General features: G+C 43.5%; 2 protein-coding genes across 3 annotated transcripts in view; one reads left to right on the top strand and one right to left on the bottom strand.

Annotated features, from left to right (window-relative positions):
• LOC116445589 (serine/arginine repetitive matrix protein 3-like) overlaps positions 1 to 24,860 on the top strand; it is a 41,349-nt gene that overhangs the window by 13,010 nt on the left and 3,479 nt on the right. The window contains exons 3-5 of the mRNA XM_032112349.1: positions 16,339 to 16,500; positions 18,350 to 18,478; positions 23,464 to 23,724. The gene's annotated coding sequence lies outside the window, so the exon portion shown is untranslated. The remainder of the gene's footprint in view (positions 1 to 16,338; positions 16,501 to 18,349; positions 18,479 to 23,463; positions 23,725 to 24,860) is intronic.
• ADM (adrenomedullin) lies at positions 19,647 to 22,547 on the bottom strand. 2 transcript variants are annotated; one of them, XM_032112361.1, is made up of 4 exons: positions 22,422 to 22,547; positions 21,728 to 21,841; positions 21,305 to 21,445; positions 19,647 to 20,802 (listed from the first exon to the last, which is right to left on the bottom strand). In XM_032112361.1, the coding sequence occupies exons 2-4, from the start codon at positions 21,823 to 21,825 to the stop codon at positions 20,499 to 20,501; spliced, it is 543 nt and encodes a 180-aa protein (XP_031968252.1). In that variant the 5' UTR covers positions 21,826 to 21,841; positions 22,422 to 22,547; the 3' UTR covers positions 19,647 to 20,498. The 2 variants fall into 2 exon arrangements, with proteins under 2 accessions (XP_031968252.1, XP_031968253.1); XM_032112362.1 differs by having other exon boundaries at positions 21,728 to 21,838.

Raw genomic sequence — 24,860 nt, 5'->3', positions numbered from 1 at the left:
TTGGGTTTGGGGTTTCTCTCTGCCTTTGTCCTGCAAAATCACTTTGGGAAGGTCCTGCCTGAGGGTTTCACACTGGTTTCTGTTCTCTACTGAATACCTCTGCAAATGAAAGTGATTGTGTATTTTACTTTATTTATGGATTTATACTCTGGGTTTAGATTAATATCAAAGTGTTCTAGCATAAAAACTGGTGAGCAGATCTCATAAGCATTGAACAACGTTATTATAAAGTCGTAATGACTAAAGCAAAACGAATGGGTGCTTACATAAAGTGCACAAGGACAAGGCAGGTGTTGAGTCACCCTTTCTCTGTATATCTTCCCAAATTCCAGTAATCATCACTTTCTGAGGCAGAGGTCATCTCTGAATCCGTCTGCTTCCCTTTTGCCAAGGGACCACAAATTCCTTTCAGAATGAATAAAACTCAAAAAATGAAGAACAGCAGGACCAAAGGCTGGGGCTTAGCTCTTGCAGGGTTTCGATGCGATTTGGGCTTCTTCCTTCCTTCAGCTCCTGTGAGACACCTCTCTCAAACTGCTTTCATACCCCTGTAGCTCCACAAGTCACATCAGAATATTGATCTCAATAGAAAATGTGAAGGGAATAAGGTCCAGAAATGCTGAATGTAGGTCCAAATCCAGTTAAGTATCTATTTGTAGAAGAGACCACATTACAAAACAAAAAACAAACCCAAAACCAACAAGTAACGAAAAATAAAAATAGAGTAGGTCTGTAAAAACAGAATAGGCAGGGTCATCTTATTCCCCCCAAATTAATTTTCTTCGTAACACAAAACACGTCATGAGAGGGTGAGTCCACATCTCACTGATACCTGAACACAACACCATTTTAGCAAACAGATCAATTACAGAACTATGGCAAAACAAACAAAGCAACATGGATAATTTTATTTGCCATTAAATGAAATTAATTAGTGTGACACTAAGGCAGCAAATAGCATTTGATATGAAGAGTAGAGTATGCTAGAACTTTGCTCCAGAAAGTGTTTAATGTGTTCTCCTGACTACTGAGACCCATTCAATCTCATGCTCCTGCATTGAAATGACTTTTAGAAATCCCAGGAAGAGAGCTCTGCTCCATCCTCTGGGAAGCAATTCCTCAGCCTACCACCTCACAATAAGTTCTTCCTGTTCAGCTCAACACTTACCTTGTCATCTTTCATATCCATACTCACTGGAAGAAAGTCACAAGATATCTAATCTAAAATCCACAGAAAGAACATGAGGAACATGAGGTAAATCCAGTTTGCTTTATGCAATTAATTCCAGTGAAATTAGAAGGCTATTTAGGGGAGGGAAACAAACTTGCAGCATTACATAGCACCAGTCATATCTTTTTTTTTTTAATACAACCTTTTGAAATTAGATTAGAGAGAAAATTCCAAGTTAAAATTGACTCAATTAAGTCTCCTGCTCTTGCATTTCAAGAGACATATGTCTGATGCATGAAGCAATAATGGAGCTGCGTGATGTGGGATGTCTCTGGCTCATGACTAAATCCTAAGTGGATTTAGTTGTCACAGTGTGCTGCAGGGAGCTTGTAAGCTCCATTCAGCAAGTAAAGGGTTGACCTGGATAGTGACTCTGAAACAGAAGGAAAGGGAATGAGCTGCAGGGGATGACAAAGCTGCCAGGAGAGCAGCAAAGATCACCCAGAATATAACATCACTTAAAAGGAGGCATTTCTAAGTTGATGCTGACAGGAATTCAGAGATGTGAGTGAATCAAAAAAAAAGATCTAGAGGCTGGAGATAGCCTCTAAACTGAGTTTACTGGTGCTTATCTGCTGCCACAAACAGCGATAGTAATTTATAGGTGTGCCCCAGTTGTCAGGAAAAATGAGTTAAAATAACCTAGGAAAAATGAAAGCCTGTAAAATAGTCCGCCTTCAACAAAATGCTGGAGAACACAATGTAATGGCAATTTACTTCCAAGTATGTACTTTATTATTATGAAAATTAATAATACATTTAATTAATACGGAATTATTGGGAATGACGTTTTACTGAGGAAATAATGATGAATTTCTGAATATTAGACATAAATGAAGTGGTTCATATGATAAAACATCTTAGATGCTTAGCTTTTGGAAGCATTTAGAATTGTCCCAGTTTCTTTACTGGTAAATAATTTATTTAATGAAATACTTTAAAACTGTTCTTCCATAACTTGCGGAGAACACACCAGTTCTCAATCCAGTTCATGTCCACTCATCCAGTCTCCACTTCCTGAGTTTGCCTATGAGGATGTTGTGAGAGACAGTGTCAAAAGCCTTGCTGAAGTCAAGGTAGACAAAATCCACTGCTCTCCCCTCATCCCTCCAGGCAGTTCTCTCATTGTAGAAGGCAATCAGGTTGGTCAAGCATGAGTTACCCATAGTGAAGCTACCTGATTCCACCTTCTTGTCTTCCCTCTGGATGGAGATGGCCTCCAGAATGAGGCGCTCTGTCTTCTTTCCAGGGACTGAGGTGAGGATGACTGGCTGGTAGTTCCCTGAGTCCTCCTTCTTGCCCTTTTAGAAGACTGGGGTGACATTTCTTCCAGTCCTCAGACACCTCTTCTGATCACCGGCACCTTTCAAAGATGATCATGGGCAGCCTCACTATGAGGTCTGCCAGCTCTCAGCACTTGTGGATGCTTCCCATCAGGGCCCATGGATTTTTGGATGTCAAGTTTGCTTAGGTGCTCTCTTACCCAATCCTCCTTGAGAAAGGGAGGGTCTTCCTTCCAATATTCCTTTACCCTGGTCTCAATATTCTATGAACTTTGCAGTTTAAATCAAAATTTAAAATTTAAATTAGTGAAAACTCTCTAACTCTGCAATGTTGTGTTGTTCCCAATATGCACGTGGCATCAGTCAGACCCCCAGTTCTCTTCATATTTCCAAATAAGATATGTGAGTCTAAATTTGGATTAACATTTGATCCAAAACCTCATTTATTATGTAAATGAACAGTAAGATAACTCTTTTGCTTAGGACTTGAGGATGGGCAGTGGGAGATGTGGGTTCTAATTTACAGCCTGACTATTAATTGTGAAAAAGCTGTTAAGAACCAACATTTCTTTGACGTCTTGCTGGTTTGTCTGTCAGTTAATTAGCTGTCCTTTAAGGTCTACTATCATGGCCCTTCTGATGCAAGTCGAATTGCAGTAGTCCAGTTGTATATCTGTTATGTTTCAGATGAGAATGATCTGGTAATGTATTTCACTTTTAATTAGCAATTGAACAGTATAAATGCATTTTTTCACTGCTTTTGAAGTGCCAATGTGTGTTGTAGATAGCCTAAGAATGACTGTCATCATTGGTCTGTCACAGGGAGGTATTATTGATGTCCCAAATCTTTGGAGGAATTAAGTTCTCTGTTCAGATTTATAAACAATAAGTTGTTAATTTCTTGCATGGAAACTAAGACAGCTGATAACACCCAATAGTGACATAGTGGGATTCAGCTTGCAAGGAGAGGCCTTCCCAATACCTATGCCTTGCTTCTTCCAAAGATCTTCACATCTACTGTAGGGACAGTTGAACTGCATGAAAGACTGGTCCCAAATCACCACATTGTATATCACAGAATCAGTGTTTTTATAGTGGAACAGCTTAGAAACCACAGAATCATGGAATGACTTAAGTTGAGAAGGTACCTTAAAGATCATCTGGTTCCAACCCCTCGCCATGGGCAGGGACACTTTTCACTAGACCAGGTTGCTCGGAGCTCCACCCAGCCTGGCCTTGAACGCTTGCAAGGATGGATGGATTATTCCATTTTCCTGTTGTGGGATGGATTATTCCATTTCACTGTTGTGGGAAAGAGCAAGGGACAATCCTAGAGACAGGCAGCTGAAGGCCACCATCAGTTGAATCTACCAACTGCTAAATGTAGTGACTCCCTGCTTTCCAGGGAGTGGCTGGGCATGGCCTTCTGTTGGGAAGTAGAGAATAAATCTTTTGATTTTCCTTTGCACACAGCCTTTGGTTTTGCTTTATTAAGTTGCCTTTACCTTGATCCACAAGTTCTGTCCTGTCTTATTTTCTCCTCCTCTGCCATGATGAGGAGACAAGCAATAGAGTGACTTGGTGGGCACCTGGATGCCAGACAAGGTCAAACTCCTGCACTATCTGATAGATTTTTTGGAAATGTTGTGATGGATTTTATTTTGGTTGGATGCATTTTTATACCTGTAAAGATTGTGATAAGGCCAAGAAATGGAAGTGCATTCTTGTCCAAATTCTGTGTTTTTCTCTGTGTTTGAAGGACTGAACAACATTTGCCAAACTATTCAGTTGTTGGTCAAAAGTTGGAGGAGCTACCAGAACATGCTCCTCTAATATTTATTGAACTACATGATTTCAAGCATCATGTTGACAGGGTTTAAAATAGTGCTAAGGTCTCTAAATCTCTGGTATAATCCACAAATTAACTAATTGTGAATCTAATCAGTTACAGAAAGAGATCAACTATCTTAGAACACTGTGGCCCCTCATTAATGTTACTCAGAAGATGCTTGTGGCAAGTGATTGATGATTTCAGACTCCTAGAAAGAATTTGAGAATATGAGTCACAGATCTCTAGCACAGTGGTGAAATAGGTGAAGGGGGTGTTTCTTTGGGGTTTTTTTAGTTATTTTTGCCCTAAACCAAATTAGCTATCAAGGTGTTACCAGTTTTGTAAAACAATGAAACCTCTTGTTCTGCTCTCTGGGATTTCCCACATGAATGGAAAACAAAGAGCATGGGCTCTGTACACTGGAACATTCAGAAAGGGGACTGAGGCCAGTGCAAGTGTCTGCTCCTTTCAGGAGGTTATGATGTGGTCATAAGACTTGGAGATTGGTTTGAGTTCCCGTACTAGCTAAGAGACAGCAATTATAAAATTAAGCCACTCAGGGTCATGTCAGTGTTGGTAGGCACTAGACAGCCCCGCTGCTTGGTGCTGGGCCTTCTGCAGAGCCTGCCTTGGGAGATATCCCAAGGATACCCACGGAGTATGAAAGAAGCAATCGGCCAAGAAAAGCAGGAAAAAGCGTTCTTCTGAAGTGGGGGAAGGGATGCTGTTTGTTTTCTGATTTTAATCTGCAGAAGTCCAAGAAAGGGAACCAAAAAATTAAAGAGTGGGAGGACTGAACTGGAGGGGAGGAGAGTAAAAGTATCTTTTTACATCAAGAATAGCCAGAGCAGACCACTGTTTAAACCTTGGAACTTCATTATTCTTGGTCCAGCTGGCAGTCTGTTAGAAGAATCCTCCTGACTCCTGGCTATACAGATTTTGGAGAAATGCAGGTTTTCCCATTTCCACTCTTGCAAGAGTAACAGTCTCCTTGCCAGAAACACCAACATGGGGAAAGCTACATATCTGGAGCTCTGTCCTAGAGTAAGGTCAGAGAGAGCTCAGCTGCTGCTTCAGGAGCCCAGAGGGGACATCCAGGACAAGGCCAAGAAGAGTCTGTCAGTGTTGGTGTTAAAGACAGGTATCCAACTGCACTGTCTGTGTTCACAGAGATTCCCTCAAAGTGCCCTGTTAGCCAAAGCCTCTGCTGTAATGTACAAGTCAGAATTCCAAAGGGTAACTGCTCTTTGCCAGGAGAAACTGGTTTCTGTCTCCTCATTTCCTGCAGAGCTTTCAGAAGCAGAACATAAGCGTGTCACCGGAGCCACAGGAAGCGTGTGGTTTGTCCTGCCTGGCAGCCCCTGAAAACCTGCATCTTCCCTGATGCTTTTTGCCTAAGTGTTTGAAAGCATGTCACTGAAAGGTGCTTGCAGGCAATAGACATTTCTGTTTACTGCTTCAATAAAAATGTCCACCCTGGCAAAACACAGTGAGACAAACTGTGATTCTCCCTGAAGAAGGAGGACCAGCCATGGGCTTTTTCCAGTGGTCAGTGACAAGGGGAGCAGAGATTATAGCTCTCAAGGTAAAGTGTTTGCATCTTCCTTGACACAGCTGATCCAGGCTAAAGTGTGCCTTGATATTGCTGTGAGACCAGGAAGTCTTTCTCTTTATTGTCTGTATTCTTTTCAGTGCCTTGTAGTAACCAAAAAGACAGGCAAGAGATCCATCCAATGGCATATGATAGAGAGAAAGAGAAATGTGGGGCAGAAGGTGGCACTTTTCTGGAGAAGAACTACAGACTGGGGCGGGTAAACTGAGCTTGATTTTGTTATCTGTCTTGAGTTGAGCAACGTAAACCACAAGCCTATAACTTTTAAATATAATACTCTCTATTGTAATATAAAACAGTCTTTATGAACTCTCTTACCACTTCGTGTTTCAAGGCATTTTGAATTTTGAAGTCTTCTGCCCAAGCAAGGGCATGTCTGCGTGCACTACCTAACCTATTTAACCATGCATATATACAACTCTTTAAAGAATTGTATATAGAGGGGAACTAACCAAAATAGTAAAAACAGTCGTCAAAACTTAACACAATAGATTGAAACTTGATGCATTTCTCATTTTCTTAAATTTCCAACCAGCTTTTTCCAAAGTAAAACAGTAAGATCTTGACACTGCCATACACATGCAGATTTCATTTGGAATTTTCAAAGGTCAGTGAAGAGCAACTGTGTACTTTGGAAATCCATTTAGGGGCACAGATACTATTTTTAAATAGTAAACAAATGAAGATGGACTTTTATGCATCTAGCTGAACATTCCACAAACTTACAGAGAAGTCCACACCTAAATATGTCTGATACTAAATATTGTGGTGTTCTGGGATTCTATGTATTTTAGCACTTCTTGGATACATTTATTTAATTCTTATTATCAAGAAAAGGTCTCCTTAGTCATACATGTCATTTCCCAACTACTTAGATCTTCTGGATTAGGCATTGTTGTCCATAGTGTGTGCTATTACTTGCATTTATTTTTCTGGACAACTTTTATTTAACAAGGAACCTGTATTGTTCTGTGAAGTGTACACAACACAGTAGTACAGGGAACAAGAAACAATGTCACCAAGCCCAGTAGGAGTAAGGTTTTGCTAAGAGAAGCAACTTAATTCGGGGAGAGAGATGTCCCACAAGCTCACAGACTGTGCCATCACACCAGCTCATCTTTCTGATTCTGTAGTTTGTGAAACATTTTGTCAAGCACAGCTGTATTGAAGATTGGTATCTCAATCCCTAGGTTATCTGTGTAGCCACATTCTTCATAGGTGGCAGTGAGGCAGGAAAGTAATTGTAATTTAGCACTTGGAAAGTTGGCACACACTTTTATTTCAGCTTCCCTTTTTAGCTAAATGCTGTTTCAAAACTCTTCCAAGTTAGACGTGGATAAAAATAACTCAAAGATTGGAGGTACTTTTCAGACAGGAGTCCACAAAACCAAAAATCCTGCTCTATCTCTGCCCAGGACAAGCACTATTTAAATATTCCAGGCATTTTCGCAACAGTTGGAGTTGCAGAAAATCTGTGGTGAACATAGACCATAATCTTTCTAATGGCATTTTAAATTTGTTGAGCGCTCTGGCAGTGAGCCAGTTGTCTGACAATGTTACAGGAACAGGGGTAGGTTAGAATGACCTAGACACATGCAGAGAAACCATTACCTTCCCAAGGCATTCTGCTTGGGATTATCATTCTGGAACCTACAACAAGGAATGCCATAGCAGTGAATTTAGGAGGGAACACCTGGACTAATGAGTGCTACAAATAAGACAAAAACCCTCTGCTCTAAGGGATCTGATATATTTACTTTTATCTCTTGTTTCTGTGACACTGAATGTTTGAGAGAAGTCCCAGGAAATCCATAACGAAACACTACATGTGGTAAGCAAAATGGTAAGCAAAAAAACACTACATGGTAAGCAAAAATATTTTTCTCTTCCTCTTGATTCCAAGGCTGTGAGCGAAATCAGGATGTTTGCTTTCCTTTGCCATCCACTTCTAACACATAAATAAAACAACCACTCCTCTGTTGCAATGTGTCTGAGGTAGTTGTAATCACCCTGTCAACTGACAGTAATTGGTATTTGCTTCGGTCAGCTTTAAAGTTATGCTAATTAAAACTGATCTTCCTACTTACATATTGAAAGAAACCAGTATCTGGAGGCAAGATCATCTGGGGAAATTTTTAATAAATCCTCAGGCACCAATGTCTGCCTCCCTCAGAACTGTCAGCAGTGGCCTCCATGTTCCAAAAGAACACTTTGTCACATTATCATGGTTTCACCCCAGCCAGCCACCAAGCTCTAAGCACTCACTCACTCACTCACTCATTCACTCTCCCATGGGATCAGGGAGAGAATCAGAAGGGGAAAGGCAGGAAAACTCATGGGGTTGAAATAAAGACAGTTTAATAGGGAAAGCAAAAGCCATGCACACAAGCAAAGCAAAACAAGGAATTAATCCACTTTAATCCTGTGGGCAGGCAGGTGTTCAGCCATCTCCAGGAGAGCAGGGTCCCCTCACAGTAACAGTGACTTGGGGAGGCAAATGCCGTCACTCCAAATGTCTCCCCCCTTCCTTCTTCTTCACCCACTTTATATACTGAGCATGATGCCATGCAACATGAAATATCCTTTGGTCAGTTGGGGTCAGTTGTCCTGGGCTGTGTCCCCTGCCAACTTCTTGTGCACCCACCACTCCCTCCCCAGTGTGGCCGTACAAAAAGCAGGAAAGGCCTTGGCTCTGTGCAGGCCCTGCTCAGCAGTAACAAAAGTACCTCTATATTATCAACTTTGTATTCAGCACAAATCCAAAACACAGCCCCATTCCAGCCGCTGTGCAGAAAATTACCTCAGTCAGCCCCAAGCCAGCACACATCTTCTCTAGGCTCTTGTCTTCACCGTGTGCATCAATGATTCTACCACTAGGACAAGGAAAGCTTACTATGCTATGTAGCAAACCAGCACATATTGATGGCCAAGACTGTGTGAAAGCCAAAGATGTTTACTATTTTTTCTGAAGTTTCCTTTCTTCAGTTCTTCAGTAGAGCACCTTCTTGAGTGTGCATACCATCCCCAGAGACCTGTAGAACAGGGAATAGAGAACACAGAAAGAGGAGGAAGAACTAGGGAATTACAGTGTGCAATTCCTCAGGTGTGGGCTTTAGTCAGGACACTAGGATCAGTACCAAATGCCCAATAAACTCTTTAATTATGGAATGGTTTAACACTGTCTGGAGGTACCTTCAGCAGTGTGTGGCAATCCTTGTTAAGCTGGTTAGTTATGGAGTCAGCAGGAAGTGCTCACCTTGGAGCCCCAGCACTCTGCTGGCTGTGCTGGTTCAGCTGGGTGCTGGCCAGCCAGTCACTCGCTGACTACTGATGTTGGATAAGAGGAGACTGGAGCCAGAGGCTGCAGAACAATAGGATGTCCTTGTTCTGTAGCCTCTGTAAAGGCTTCAAGGTGGTTCAAAATCGAGCAGAATAGTTTTCAGAGGACTCCTTGCAGTTTCATAAGATGTTACATGCTTTCCCTTACAAAAACGTGAAATAGCTGCCAGGAAAACGGAAATAAAAAACTTAAAAATCAGATTAAATAGATACCAGTGAATTTTCCAGGACTCTTCCATCCTTCATTTTCTAACTTGTTAATACAAATGCTTTGCAAGAAGTAGGTCAACACTAACCAGAAAGTTACAGTGTTTGCATCTTGTCCAGTTTTAACTAATGCTACGTTATTTCATCAGTGTTTTTTATAAACCACTGATAAAACTAAAGATGTACTTGCTTCAACATACTCCATAAGATGTTGCCAAACTCACATTAAATATATACAAAGATTTTATGACTAAAGATACATGTGCATCATTTTATGTATGTTATCATTTGACAGCGTTGTCATGAAATGCCATTTTTAGTGCCACTGTTGTCTCCTTTAGTAATTTTATTTTTTGTTATTCTGGCAAATGCATAACTTGTCTGAAAATATACAGAGAACCACGAAAATTGTAGGTTCCAAATGACAATAAGAACTACAAGTTGTCATGATTAATCCAGATTTACAGCATGAATGTTAGCTTTTTCATTACTCTGTAGTATAGGACCATACAAAGAAAATAAACTTGTTATGTTGGTGTCAGACGTTTTGACAGCTTAGTAGACATCACATTCCTATTTTCTTTCCCGTCTCATATGGCACTGCTGTCTTCCATACCATTTAGTAGTTGCATAATTGTTCCCTTTCAAGCATACAAACAATGAGGTCAACTTGAGTCATGTCAAATAACTGGAGCAAATACCACATATGAAACCATTTAAGATAACAAGTCATGTAATCGCATATATTACCCCTTGCCTGGATTTTCTGGATCATGCTAGAAGTGTGTTAGAATACACAAAAGCAACAGAGCTCACCAACTGGCTGTTTTGCCTATGACAAGCAATTAATGAGCAGTTTATTTCAAAATATTTGATACAGACAAGCTAGAATTCCAAGTTACCTTCCTCTACATCATCACGCTTCTTCTTTACTCTGACCTTTTCAAGGCAAAACCTGTGTTCTCCTGCACGAAAAAAAATATGACAGGGATGAAGGTTTAATTTTCTTTTAGTGGTTTTAATAACATTCAGCTATGTTACATTTTAGAGCTGCCTAATTATCAGATGTAACATCTGGGATACAATATCTATCAGACTGCATTTTATCCAAGCTGGGCACAGATACAAGAAAGTGTTATTTGTATTTATTAACTGGAACATAGAGAGAAAGGTCAACACTTTCCATATTCATCTTTCATCAGCAGAGAGGCTGGTGAGGAAGCAGGGTAAAAGTAAAACCCCTTAATCAACAAAAACTTGTGCCTTCAAAAATATGCAAGACACATGAAAGCAAAGAAGCAGCTTCTTACCTGTGCATTTTTTTCTTTTATTGAATCATTCAGTTCAGCTAAAAAGCACATCACAGACCTCTTCTGTTCTCAACTGAAGCCAAAAGAAGTGGTTTCTGTCTTGCTACAGTGGTTGACAAGAAGCACTGAAACACTGTTCATAAACAAGCAGCAATTAAGAGAAAGCAGAACATGGCAAAAATAGTTCCTATTAATATGTTTTATTCCACTCTGCAGCACTTTTGAAGTAGTTAAACAGTTGTTTCTATAATCCTCCCAAGTACGTGTGACAGTAGTAACAATTACTGACTCTTCAATGCAAGTTGTTCTGCCTCCAGAGATTTTGAGTCTCTTTTGTTATCTGCACTGCAAGGCCTCACAGAGAAGAGGTAACATCTTCTAACCTTTAAGTCCTAGGGAGTTTCAAGCTGCTGCTGGAGGATGTGTGGACACACAGATTGAACAGCCCTGTTGGTATCTGTTATGGTGTAAATGTGTATTTCTAACCCTATGCACCCTCATTAACCAGTTTCCCAGTCATCTGCTACAGCACAGGCACCATTCACATTCCCAATATAGCTCAACAGTGTGGCTTTTCCTGCGTGGAGGGGATGCTCAACACAGGAGCTTTATCCAGAATAGCACAGAAGTGCCCGAGCGGGTTAGAGCAGCAGCCTGTCTGGGCCAATGTGGTGGGGCCAGTCTCCTGCAGTGAAAGGAGATACTGTTTAGGGACATTGTGTGAACCTGGCCACTTCCTGTGGTCTGTTCTCCTCATACTCTTCCAGCATCACTGGATTAAGGAGCACACCTCTGCCTGTTGCCTGTAGTATTTGCTTTGATACCGTTATCTGTGATACCAGTCCCCTGCTAGTTTCAGTGACTGCCTTCCCCTCCTGCCTGTTGTAATGTTGCAGGATTTGAAAAGTGACACTTCACATTCACCTTATCAATCACCTTAATGATTTTCAGTACCCTTTCTGATGATGTCCAACATACTGACTTCTTGCTGCTGCTAGACACTGAGCTGGAAGGTCACTTTTCTCCCTCAGCATCTCTGATGTGGCCTACAACACAACTCCAGTCCCTTTCTCCATTACAGATGTTTTTCCTCTCCAGTCCCATTTACCTGGAATACATGAGAGCTGTCAGAGTTAAAATCCAGTCTAATTTAGCAACTGGTGTCTTCAAACTGCTGTGGTTTTAATCAGAAAACAAAATGGAATCCTAACTGGAAAACAAAACTCGATCTAGAACAGAATTTGAAATAGCATTTTGAAACCCTTTCCAGACATACTTAAATATAAGAGCTACTATTTAAAAATACTAATTTGACTGAGATCTGGCATCCCCTAGCAACTATTTATGCAGTAAAAGGACTGTTTAGACTGAGTTTTGCACAGGCCTTTGCTTCAGGACTGAAGGAAGGATGCCCTGGCTGCTCAGTGCTGCTCTTTAGGTTCTCAGTGGGCTTGTTCACTCGCGGGCCTCCTCCAGTGATCTGCAGCCTGTGATGGAAGAGGGCTGACATATGTGTGGGTTGCATGGTTATTACTAATGCCATGCCCTGTAGGTGACAGCAGGCCTGTTTCTCAAGCCTGGGCAGGTGTGTTTATTTAGTTGTCTGTGTTTCTGTGCTTCCATGATCTATATGAAGTCTATGAAGTAATGTCCTGGCTGGAGGTCCGTGGTGTGCCCCAACTAGTGAATCACTGTGTATCCAGGAGAGAACAAATGTAACCAGCAGTGATTCCAAACCATTTTGACTACTTATTTTGAACCCATTATGAATAAAGGGTTGAATCTTGTATATCAGCATCATACAGAATATAATTTTTGAAGAAACTTTACAATCATAGAGATGAAAAGAAATATATCAGTGGAAGGTTCATTTTTCAATGCCTGGTTGAGTTACTCAGCAGGATTAAAAATAAAATTTGAAAATGCTTCATAGAAGCCGAGAGAGCTTTACAATCTTTTAAAAGTCATTTCTACTGTCTCCAGCTTCCTCAGGTAGAATTTGAAGCAGCCTTTCATACCAGATATGATACTTCCTTGTTGTGGAAGTGGTTTTGGATTATGTTATAATGAAAACATTTTGCAACATGTCATTTATTAAAATAAGAGTACTTGTGTTACATTAAGTGTGTATAAGTTACATAATAATGTAAATACAACTGTGATTTTGATCCATCTTTTTTTTTTTTTTCTGAAGATAATCCCTTCTGTTTGTGACAGTTAGATGTACAACTTCAGTTCTTTGATCGTGGAAGCTGACAGTTCACACCAGTCTACTATTGAGATGGTGATGTTTATGCCTTAGGTAGAGAAACAGGTCAGTCTGACTCAGCACACTGTCCTGACTCCTGCCTTTGGAAGAGCTCTTTGTCTAGAAATGAAGAGCGTGTGCACATCTCTCTGATCATGAGTTCTCCTGAAAAGGCACTACTGGTCTTTTCTAACTTCAGCCTTCTTTACTCTTCAATAAATAGGTGCTTCCTGCAACACAGGAGCCAATTTTTCTCCTTTTATCTCTTTGTGTAACACCTTGAAAACATTATTTTATCAAAAAATGCTGCTACTGTTCTCTTGGTAGCCCAGAGTGGCAAAAGTGGTATCAGGATAGAGGTATCCAGGCATCCACTGGGCAAAGTGGAGCCCCTCAGCTTGCTCAGAACAAAAGAATGTAATAGTCCCTTCCTCCATCTCCTGAGAATGTGTAAAGGTATTGTGCTGTTCCTGCTTTTCCTGAGTAAAGCTCAGGAGGAATGAAAAATCTGAGTCTCTGCCTTACTCAGCATATTAGGTAACCAGCCCAAGGCAGCTATAAAACACTTTTAAACCCAGGCTCCCTCCCCACTGGCAGCAGCTCCGTGCCACTGGCATCCAGCTCTCATTTTAGAGACTGATTTGTTTGTCTTCAGGAGGCAGCAGATGGCAGCAAAGTTGTACAGATGCGCCAGGAGAAGGAAAATATCTTTGTGCACACACTCTAACAACATTCCATGGAAAAAACGTATCATTTGTTTCTGTCTGTCTTGCAGTGTGGTTAAGACAATAAATCAGGTTTATTGGGCCTCATGCACTTGTAATGTAAGGGGTTGTTTTTCCCCCATTTCCGGGAGTTAATTAAATCAGGTTGGGGTGAGAAGACTCAAATTATTTCTCAGTAAATCATCTTCATCTCTGTAGGACTCACTTCTTTGTGCAAATCTCTTTATATCCTTCATTAAACACATACTGATGGCCTTGTGTAAATATTGTAACAAAGTGTTGGTGTGTGCACTTTGATTGACTGCCAGTCTCTGCTGTGAGCTATGGAATCCCTCTCTCATTTGAGCTGTCCAGATACATCCTTTTCCAACACTTCAAAATAGGTAGCAAGATTTTTTTTTAAACATAGAGAGAAGAAAGAGGAGGAAGGAAATGCTACTATATAAAGTCTTAGTGTTTAAAACACTCCGAAGTCCTACTGCATTAAATGAAAAATGAAGTCTGGGTTTTGGACAAGAAGACTGGAAGTTTCTGGGATTCCATCCCTGCTCATGAGCATATTTAGTGACGCACTTGACGCATGTATGTTTGCTGAAGTTGTCACTGCCAGCAGCACCACATCCACTTAAGTGCAGTAGCAATAAGCATACATTGCTGAGCTCATTTCAGATTGAATGGAGAGTCTGGATTTGTGTTCCTTCTTTTTGACAGGGATCCCATTCCTTACTTGTATCTTTTAGTAGTTTCTTCACTGTTCAAAACCAGAAATTGTGAATAAATGAAGTATAAAGCAAAATTTACAATACAGTCTTTTGGTATAAAAATAGACATGTTTTTGAAAGAAAGCTGGGGCTTAGATTTTCTTCCTGCTGAAGTCAGTAGAAGTTTTGTTTCAATTAGATGAGATCAGTCTCAGGCCTGGGATTTGGTGCTGAGATTCCTATCTGGCTCACCAGTTCATCACACCAGCATGTCTGATGTCTGTAGGCAGTAAGGAGACTAATGATATATGCCAGTTGCATATTTTTCATGTTGTTTATCAATAAAGGGCGAGACTATGAATGTGTTCCTTATGCAGAATGAGATGCAGGTCTGCACAGCCTCGGGAAAAAAATTACTTAGAAAAAGTGACTTAAAATCCCTCACTTTTTCCTTATCTCTAATAAGAACAGACATATTTTACAAGGTGCAGCTGTCCTCTTCCAGTGTGCAGCTCAGATCTGCTCCTGAGCCCTCATGGGCAGGCAGGGAAGTGTGGTGGCCTCTGAGAGTTTGGTGCTTTCCAGCAGAGAGACACCAGACCTGGGTCGCGTCAGGAGAAATAAGGAGCCCACACACCCTTCTGTACTGTGGGATGAATTACACTGTGCCTTCCAGTCTTTGAGTGATTCAGCTTCATGGAACTCCTGTCACAGTAACCACCTCTTAAAAGGACAATAAGAGTGTTTGTTTGATGAACTGCTTAGTTTGCTCCTGAACTAACAGATAAGATCCGGTTGTTTGTTCTCCCCTTTCTGCCAATACCACTGGACATCAGAGATTAAGAGCCAGACATTTGTTTGTTTGATTTTACACCATGTTAGAAAAGTAGGAAGAAAATATAAACCGTTTTATAATTGATGGAAAAGTTGCCTGTAATTTGAAAAGAACTGACAACTTGCAGGAAGTATTGGAAGAATACTTATTTTGCAAACCTATTCTGAGAGTCAGAATTTATTACAAAATATGTGCCTTCAGTGGGTAGAACAGATCTTTCCTGACTTTGAAAAACCCCAGGATTTTGTAAGTAGATGAGAGACTCAGGGAGGTCTAGTTAAATGTTTTGTAAAAGTTATCACAGAATTAAAAAAAGTTTAAAAATTTCATTTGGCCTCCTCGTTGCTGTTGTGTTTGCTGGGAATGTTGCATGCAAAACACTCCAGTCTTATCAAATCATTAACATTGATTCTAGTCTTAATGGGACCATTTGTTTTTCATTTAGAGACATTATCAAGCATTTTGACTAGTACATAGTCATATAGTGTACATAGTACACTAGTCAAATACATTACATACATTGTAGTAAAAAGGCTTTTACATAGCAAAGTTTTTTACCTCATGAACACATTATGCTCCTTCTTCTCATGAAGGATACATGGCCTCACTCCAAAGAATTAAGTATTTAAAAATTAAAACAATTTCAAAGCTGACACAACTTATTTGGTGAAAAAAGCCCTGTTCCTTAAAAAATATTTGGATAATAAAAGCAAATCCTGGTGAGCACAATAAACAAATTTTAGTTAGGCATAATTGGATTTACTTATTGGTTGTACTCAGTCATGCTGGAATTCTTTCTCCTGGTGCCTGTGTGCTCTGCACTACTTAAGTATGATGTGAGATAATATGAAACGGTGAATTGACAGCACAAGGAAACTATTTGGATGGCTGTCTGGAGTTGCCATTATTGGCTTTAATTATGACTTTCTGTCCTTTGGGTACTCAATGAGCCAGAAAAGGCTTCATATGTGCCAAAGTATTCATTAGTATTCCCCTTTCTGTCATTGTGCTTGCAGAAAGAGTTTATATCTGGCACCTGACTGCAGTTCTTCTTAGCACGGACCGAGATGCTTTGCAGATTTTGATAATCATCTGAAAGTACACCAGTGTCTCCACGTTTTGGATGCAGTAGAAGTTGTTCCTAGGTAACAGTGGAAGAATTCTGACCGCTTTCTGATGTAACTGGAGAACAAACACTTTTTGCAGTTGTTGACGTGACATGGCTGCTTAAAGAAAATTTTGTGGTACCAGCTGGAGAAAGAAAAACATTTACTGGTTTTCCTCTTCCAGGTTAGGGGACCTGCACTAGGGCTTCATGGGAGAGTCCTTGTATATCAGCATTTTAGGCACCTTGCCATCATTCCATATAGAACTAATAATGAAGCCCAAAAACCTTTCTGAAATAAAAATAGCCTCTGGAATCCATTTTGGTAATGAAAAATTGTCTATAGTGAAGAATTTTTTTGTCTGCCATAGGGTGTCTCTAGGGTAGGTACAAAACACAATAATCACTCATAAAGAATATTCCATGAACTCTTCTGACACTTCACTGTGGAGGCTGTGCTGAGAATGGTGACCACTCCTTTGGCATCCACTCTTGAACAGACTGGTGGACAAGGATGAATTCCTGCTCTAATACATATTTACCATTGCAAAACTTAATTTTAATTTAGAACCTTGTTTGAACTTCGAGTCATGTTTTTAGCAGCCTTTGAAATACTGTCCTGTGGGACACCAGATTGTTCTTAGAAACGAATATTTTAACTAAGGTGGTGTGTAAACAGATACTCCTGATTTTGGACGCATTTGATGACATCTTCCACTTCTCATCTGTCACATTACAGCATAAGCTGGCTTTGACCTGAGTACAGAGTTTTTCTTGAACTTCTACAATTACAGGAGGATGCTCAGTTTCGTGGGCTGTTTCACAGTCTGTTCTCCCTGAAATCCCAAATCCTCACACTTCTCAGAGATTTCTATCTAGTTCATGGATAAACTTCAGCCACTGTTAGGCATTCATGCCCAACATTTTGCTTTATGGGATGTAGTGAAAAGATGCTTAGCCAGAGTTTTTCAGTAGCATCCCCTGCTTGGGCAGGAGAAAGAGCTTTCACCTGGACAGCTTACACCTGGGGCTGGTGCAGAAATGGATGAGAAGGGAGGATGCTGTCTTGATATATTCTACCCCTTATAAACCTTATATTCCCTGAAACCTGGAACTGAGACTGGGGTATGGTGTTAGCTGTGCAATGGGAAAGAGTGCCTGCCTGCCATTCTCCTGCTCTGTCATTCTCCAGCTTATCTAGCCTAGGTTAGCCAAAATCCACTATCGTCATGTTTCCAGGGTTTCCTTGTCTGCTCTTTACATTCAAAGAGTGTGCCATCTTTGGGCTACTCACTACTTTCTGGCATGTCTCCTTCAGCAGTGTTTGTGCTTTAAAACACACGGTTTCAAAGATTGGTGGGGGAATGGAGGGAACTAAAAAACCCAATCTTTCTTTTCTTTGGTTGCTATTTATTGCAACCAGAGAGTTTTGCTTCTCCTTACAGGCACGGCAGGTGGTGCTCTTGGTCCTTCCAAATGCAAGTTGCACTTCCTAAACTCCAGTCAGGTCAGAATTGTGCCATCCTGCACCAGCTGGCTGATTTTAGCCCTGTCTGGTTCAGGGCAGGGTCTTTCAGCTTTGAGTGAAGTGTTTTCCACCAGTGAAGGGCAAAGGAGGGAAGGAAAAGTACTCTATGTGGGGTTTTGGCAGGAAATGGAGAAAAAAGACCAATACAAACAAAAGTAACTAGTTGGCAAGTACATACTTAACCACACTGTAGCCCAATCCAGCCTTCTGTCTCAAATTTAGATGGCAAAAATACTAACTGTGGAACATATAAGGAAAACATTGTAGCTGTTAAATTGGATGGTTCTGTTGACGTTGTTTTGGTTGTGCTGTGTACATTAAGTAGGATCATGCCATTGTAATTTCTCCCTGCAAGCACCACAAAACTTGTAACAGCAACAATTCTAATTTCCAGGTTTTCCATGATCTGAGAATAGCCACTTGTTTCTCACTGGCAGCTATACTCTGTACTGATGATCATGAATTTGTGTCATCCCTTACATCTTGCAAGATCTGGATCAGAAAGGCCACCAGCAGGAGACAGGTAAATTCTCTTCCAGCTGTTAACAAAAAGGTAATTAAAACTGGCAAAGTGTCATTATATTTGATTTTCTTTTTTAAAAATAATATTTCAAGTGGAAAACTCACCTCAGGATTTCAAAAGTCTTAGTTGAAAATGCTTAGAAAGTAACTAAAATTAGGCAATTCTGAACAGAACTTCAAAGTTGGGGAGGGGGGAAATAATGAATACAGGCCAAGTATCTCGTCACCGGACCCCTACCCAAGTTTTTGCTGCAGTTTCCTGGAAAGGCATCATTGCCAGCTCTTTTCAATTTTTCTCATAAATATATGTTCCTGAGGAATTTAGTATTAGGCTAAAAAAAATAAAAGTCCCCACTTTATTTATTGTAGCAGCATTTAGTTCTGCTGTTCTCCAGTCCTCTCCTGTACATGTTAACTATGTTCAGAGATATGGTAAAATAGGGGAAATGCTATGTTTCACCCAAGAAGTTACTCAAATACACTTGTTTAGGTTTTAGGTTTGTTTTCTTGGAGTGCAAGGAGTAGACACCAATAGATGGTGCTGGTGGTGCATTAATAAGGTTCAGTTTCACATTTGTTTTCTGGTCTGTGCTTGGAATTTGTTTAAAAAAAAAAAGAAAGAGAGAACAAAACAAAACAACAAAAAAGAACAAAACAACAAAATCCCTCATGCTAAGCTTTTATCCAAAATGTTCTCCCTGCACTGAACCGGTCACCGTTTAACTTTAACCTGAACTGTGGCCCAGGAAATCCTTCAACATAAATAACCTTGGAAGCTGCCATGACCATTTTTGGAACATGCTGCCTCAATAAATCTGTTACTTTGTTGTGCAATGTTGAAGTGTGCAGTTGTTTCTCTGATTAATTAGGGCAAAAAATAAACTTGCACGATCAATCCAAGCTGTGACACGTTTCAGCCCTGGCTTGAACATGTGGGCAGAAAAGAGCCTTAGAGCCTTCTCGACAGACCTGCCCTGGAATTTTAGGATGCATTGCTGGCTCGGAGTTTACTCCATTTGATGAGATAAGGTGGCTGCTAACAAAGTCTGCAAGGGAAGAGTTTTGGTCTGTCTCAGGACTGCCATGCTATGTTAGCATGAGTAGGACTGAACACAGTGAGAAATGATTCATCTTAACCACTGCCCCCACTAAAGACAACATAACTGAAGTGTTTTATGTAATTGTGTTTATTTTATTTCACATATTACCCATGGAGAACAGCTGATACATTCTCTATATCTTTCACCAGTCTGGAATGCAAGATTAAAAAAAGGTATGGAAAAAGAGTCTAACGTTTGACATTCACGATATGAAAAATAGAGGGGATACAATGTTTTAAAATGCCCTTATGCAATATATATATATATATATATATATATATATAAACCGTATAAAAATAAAATATATTTTTCCAAAAAAAAAAAAAAAAGACATGACACAGAACAATCTTAAATACCGATGCATATCTCGTGATCCACACACACCGCACTTATAATTAACAAAAACCACGTACAATTGCACTTTTCCTCTCTGTGACGTTCAAGTATATCGCAGTCCCCGCAGGGACTAGTGAGTGTCCGATTCCCTGCCGGGTGCACATAACGCAGAGGGTAGAGCAGATGTGGGCGGCCTGTCCTTGCCCACGGCTGACGCGCACCCTCCGACCCTCGGGGGCGGAGGGCGAGGCCGGGGCCCGTCGCCCACCGGCGGGTCCCCCCCTGAGCATCCTCTCCTCGGGGCAGCGGGGCGCGGGAGGGCGGCGAGGGCCGCCCGGCCCCCCGGGTGCAGCGGCGGCGCCTTCGCGTCCTGGGCGGCGGCGGCTGCGGGAGCCGGCGGTGCCCGGCCCGGGGAGGGCGAGAGTCCGTGGCGGGCGGGGGGCGCAGCGTCCGCTGCCCTTTCAGCTCCCCCGCGGAGGGCGCGCCGGGGTCCCGCCCGGGCAGGCGCTCTCCGCGAATCCTGGCGGATCTCCGCCCGTGCCTCAGTCCATCCGTCGAGGCGGCCTCGGCCGGGTCTTGCGGCGCTCAGACTCCGAGGACGGAGGCGAGGGGCTGTGCCCGGCGCGTCCGTGGGCGCCGCCCGCAGCGGAGGGAGCGCGCTGGGCTTCGGTGCTCGGGCAGGGAACGCCGCCGGCGGCCGTAGCCCTGGGGGCTGATCTTGTTGGGGGGGGCGGCATCGTTCCTATCGTTGACGGCCGCCCTGTGGAGCTCGTCGACCAGCCAATGCACCGTGCACGTCCCGAAGCGGCACGCCTTTGTTTGGAAGTGGGGGAATCTGTTAATGCTCTGGCGGTAGCGCTTGACGCGGATGTGAGCATCCTCCCGGTTGCTGCGAGGCAGGAAGAGAGAGAGCGGGCATGAGAGGAGCGCAGTGGGGGCCCGGAGGGGGGAACGCGGTGGGCACGAAGGGCAGGGCAGGGACCCCCTAAACTGGAGACGGGCTCCTCCCGACGGTGCCCAGACCCCCCCTCCAGCAGCTCCGGCTGTGCCCTCCGCGGGAGCGCGGAGCAGAGCGTGCTGCCCATGAGAGGAAAGGCCCCGCCGGTTTACGGCTGTTACTTTTTCTATGCATCCAGGGCTCAAGTTACTATTTATATCTGACTTCAGCAGTAAAGGCGCTACTATCTCCCGCCAGCCAAAGAGCGCGGGGAAAGGAAGGCGGGAGGCTGCTTTCGCCGCGATGTGCAGCCCGGGCAGGACCTGCCTCCGGGGCGGGGGGGCTGGGGGGGGGTCTATAGCGAGAATAACCCTAAACACCCGGAAACGAAGGGACCCCGAAACTTTCCACTGCCTCGAGCAAGTGCCCGAGCCCAGGAAGGTCTGGAATTTACCTGGGAGGCGAGACTCGGGAATCCTCCTTCACGTCCTGGGTGCGTATGAGAGGCAGCACGTCGGCGGCTGCCCCCAGCCCTCGGAGCACGCCCGCAGGCTTCACGTCCCGCTTGGCTCGGCTTAGTGCCCATTTCGTCCATCTGAAAGAACACAGGGAAGAGGAGAGCCTGTTATCGCAAGTCTGCAGGGCGGGAGCCAAACCAAATAGATTCGAGGGGCGAAAATCTTTGCCAGCGCCGAGAATTTTTCCTTTTTTTTTTCCTCCCCCCAACGTTTCCTGAAAGGGCATGAGGCCTTTAAGGAGCTGTGCAATTCCCGCAGGGAATCCAGTGCCTCTGATCGCGGCTGGAGCCAGGCGCGGAGGCTCGGCAGCTCCACGCGCGGCGCGGGGCGCTGGCAAGAGGGCGCGCTCCGATACTCACTTTCTTTTGAACTCTGTCGCTACGTCCACCCTTGCAGCATCCACCCCGAAGAAGGTCACGGAGCCGAGATAGAGCAGAGCTACGTGAACTAGTTTCATTCTGGCTGGGCTCCTGCTGGAGGGAAAAGAGAAGAACTGTAAGCATGCTTGCTAATAAAAGTCAAGTAAGAACTGTCCTTTATTCCTGGTGATTCCAGAGAGCTCCTTCCCTCACAGAGCCCCCAGGCTACCGGGAACTTTGTGTCTGATATGAACCAGAAGCTAATATTTGCTCAACAACTTATCACAGGGTAAATAACAGAGCCTCCAAAGTTTACGTTTGTCGAGAGTTTAGTTGCAGAGGCGGCTGAAAACCAGCAGGATTTCCAGAATACCCCCAGCGGCTTGCACTGGGATTTAGCGAACCCATGAGATTAGAGAGAGCTGGCTATCGGACGCATCGTTTCCAAACTCCAGCAAGTGTTTTTCTGCCGGGAAGTTTATTCCCTGATAGCTCCTCTTCCTACTTCACACGCAGAACCATCTAGTTCTAGGTCTTATGTTGTAAACTGCAGCTGATGCCAAGAGCCAGTGCAAGACTCCACAGCATAACTCCAAACTCTTCAAAACAGTCCAAATTTAGTAGATTTTTACTTGCTTTCCACCTCCCCTGAGTCTCTTGTTGTTGTCAAGGATGGAAAAAAAATAGTTCTTACCTGACAGTGAGGATAATCCACTGAGACAAATGTTTTTGTAGTAGCGATCCGAGCTTGCAGGGTTTCCTGAGGAGCAAGAACTCCTCCTTTGTGTGTGTGTGTGTGTGTGAAGTAATCACTGCCGAGCTCTGCGCTCCACTGCTCGCTTTTATAGAGCAGCACTGAGAAGTGGGTGGACCTTGGCGTGGCCAAGCATTTTTTTCTTTGCACCCCCCCACCCCCACATTTCAAGCACTCCTTAAGCATTCTGACCTGGACTGGGGGCAACATTGGGGGCAAAAATAAGAGGATTATTGAAAATTATCTTAAACAACCACTTGGTATTTTGTTAATTATAACGGCAGCTTTTAGGATTCCGAGTCATGGCACAACTTGCAAAATCCGATGAGCCCCTCAGTCTGTTTTACTGGGGACAGACTGTTTAACTGCCAATATGTAATTATATTTCCACGGTCTGTAACATAATTTCTCTTTCTAGACATCTTAGGTTCAGGTGGGTGAGAGCAGGGGAGTGGGAACCAGGTTCAATCCATCCCAAAATCCAGGAAAATCCATCAAGTACCAAAGTTTCAGAAATAAACCCATATTTGGACAACGTGAATTATAATGAGTAACTGGAATGCCAGCCTTCTTTACATGAGTAAGGAGGTGGCAAATGAGGTATCATTAATATTCATGACTCAACTTGGCTGCATATTTTATCTAACAAAATGTATTTGATTTACTTGATCGATTCAAATAGATCACGAGTCAAATGGTTTTGGCTGATGAAGGTTAGAGCCCAGTTCTGTGCCTTGGAACAGAGCGAGTGGTATCGCTTTGGGGCACACACAGGGTCACTGAAACGCCTGGGGTTACGTGCGCCGGGGAGAGCCGCCGTGCCTTGTGCTATTCCCAGTCCGCAAACCTCCACGGACGTGAGTGCGGTTACTTCCCGGTCAGAAAGCTGAACCAGTGCAGGATCGGGGTCTCTAACAGCATCCTCCCGGCTGGCCAGCAGCAAAACCTTCGTCTGACCACCTTGTTGTTGGGTTTTTTACAGTCTTTAACGTCTTTGCTCCGTGACGCTTCAGAAATGCAGAGGTCCGGCTTCGCAGGGGGTGCTGGAAGCCAGCGGCGGATGGACCGCGTCTCCGCTTACTTGTCGCAGTGCAAATCCGGCGGACCAAGGGAAATGCCCCAAGAGATCTGCGCCCTGGGGCGCCGGGGTCCCCTTGCCAGAGAGAGACACTGGGCAGGAAGGAATGAACTGGTGAGATGCTTCTCTCAAATCTTGCCCCAAGCAAAGTGTTTCAAAAGTCAGGTGAGTGAGTGCTCGTGACTCTGTGCTTTCCTAGATAACCGCGGTGTGTAACAACACCCCGGAGAGGTATGTGCAGGGGGATGACGGAAATTTTCCTGTGCACGGTCTAAGGTGCTCTCTCCCTCCCTCCCCTTGCTCACCAGCAGCGTCCAGACATCTGGAGGCTTCTGTCTCCTGCATCAACCTGTGCGGGACAGGCTGGCCCGGGAGCCGCCGCCACCCGGCCGGCAGGGAGGGCCAGCACTGCCTGTCGCTGCTCCCCATCCCATCCCGGCCGGCCGCCCCTCTGCCCCGAGCCCTCTGCGCGGCTCCCGCAGGGCGAGGCCGTTCCCCCGGCCCTGAGCCGGCCGCCGGGCGAGCCCAGCTCCGCTCCCCGCCGCACCTGCCCGGCCGAGCGCGGGACGCGGCGGCTGCCCCGGAGCGCCGGCAGCCGGCGGGGCTGCCCCGGGCTCGCCCTCATCCCTTCCGCCCGCCAGCTCGGGCAGCTCCGCGGAGCCGCAGCCCCGCTGCCCGCGCCACGGACCGTGCTCCGGAGCACAATCACGCAGAGCGAGAGGCTTGGGGGGGAAAACACAGGGAGGAAGAAATGCGAAAATAAGTGGTCTAGAACGGGGCCGTATCATGACCAGAGCTGCGCGACTGTATCAGCCCGCGATGGCTGGATTTTAGAGACCTCATGAGGCAGCTCAAGCTCGTGCGAGTTCAAGCATTTCCTTGATTAGCAGAAGTTGAAACTGAACCTAACTTTTTTTTTTTTTTCCCGAATAAGGAGGCAGGGTTTTGTGTGATAAGCATTGCTTTGACTCAAATTAAGTCTCCCATTCCAGTAAAGAAAAAAAAAAAATCACAGGTTTCCTCAAATGCTGGAAAATCCCTCATTAAAATCCTTGGCTTAAACGGGAAGTGTATTTTGTATACTCTTAGTCAAACAATGCAGAAAAAATCCTACGTTGATTTAGGAATAGTAATGACAGTAATAACACAACTCTCATGTGACTTCATATGGACTATAACTCTCATCTCAGTGATACAAAACTACTTCATTCAAATTCATGAGGTGGCAAACTCTGACACATAAATGATCAGTTTGTTGCTGATATGATTTGTGAAAGGGCTTCAGCAGGTAGACCGGGTTC

Source organism: Corvus moneduloides, chromosome 6 (genome assembly GCF_009650955.1).
Source record: "Corvus moneduloides isolate bCorMon1 chromosome 6, bCorMon1.pri, whole genome shotgun sequence".
Taxonomy (NCBI): domain Eukaryota; kingdom Metazoa; phylum Chordata; class Aves; order Passeriformes; family Corvidae; genus Corvus; species Corvus moneduloides.
The sequence above is the reverse complement of the archived record's forward strand: the minus strand, read 5'-3'. Positions and strand labels throughout refer to the sequence as shown.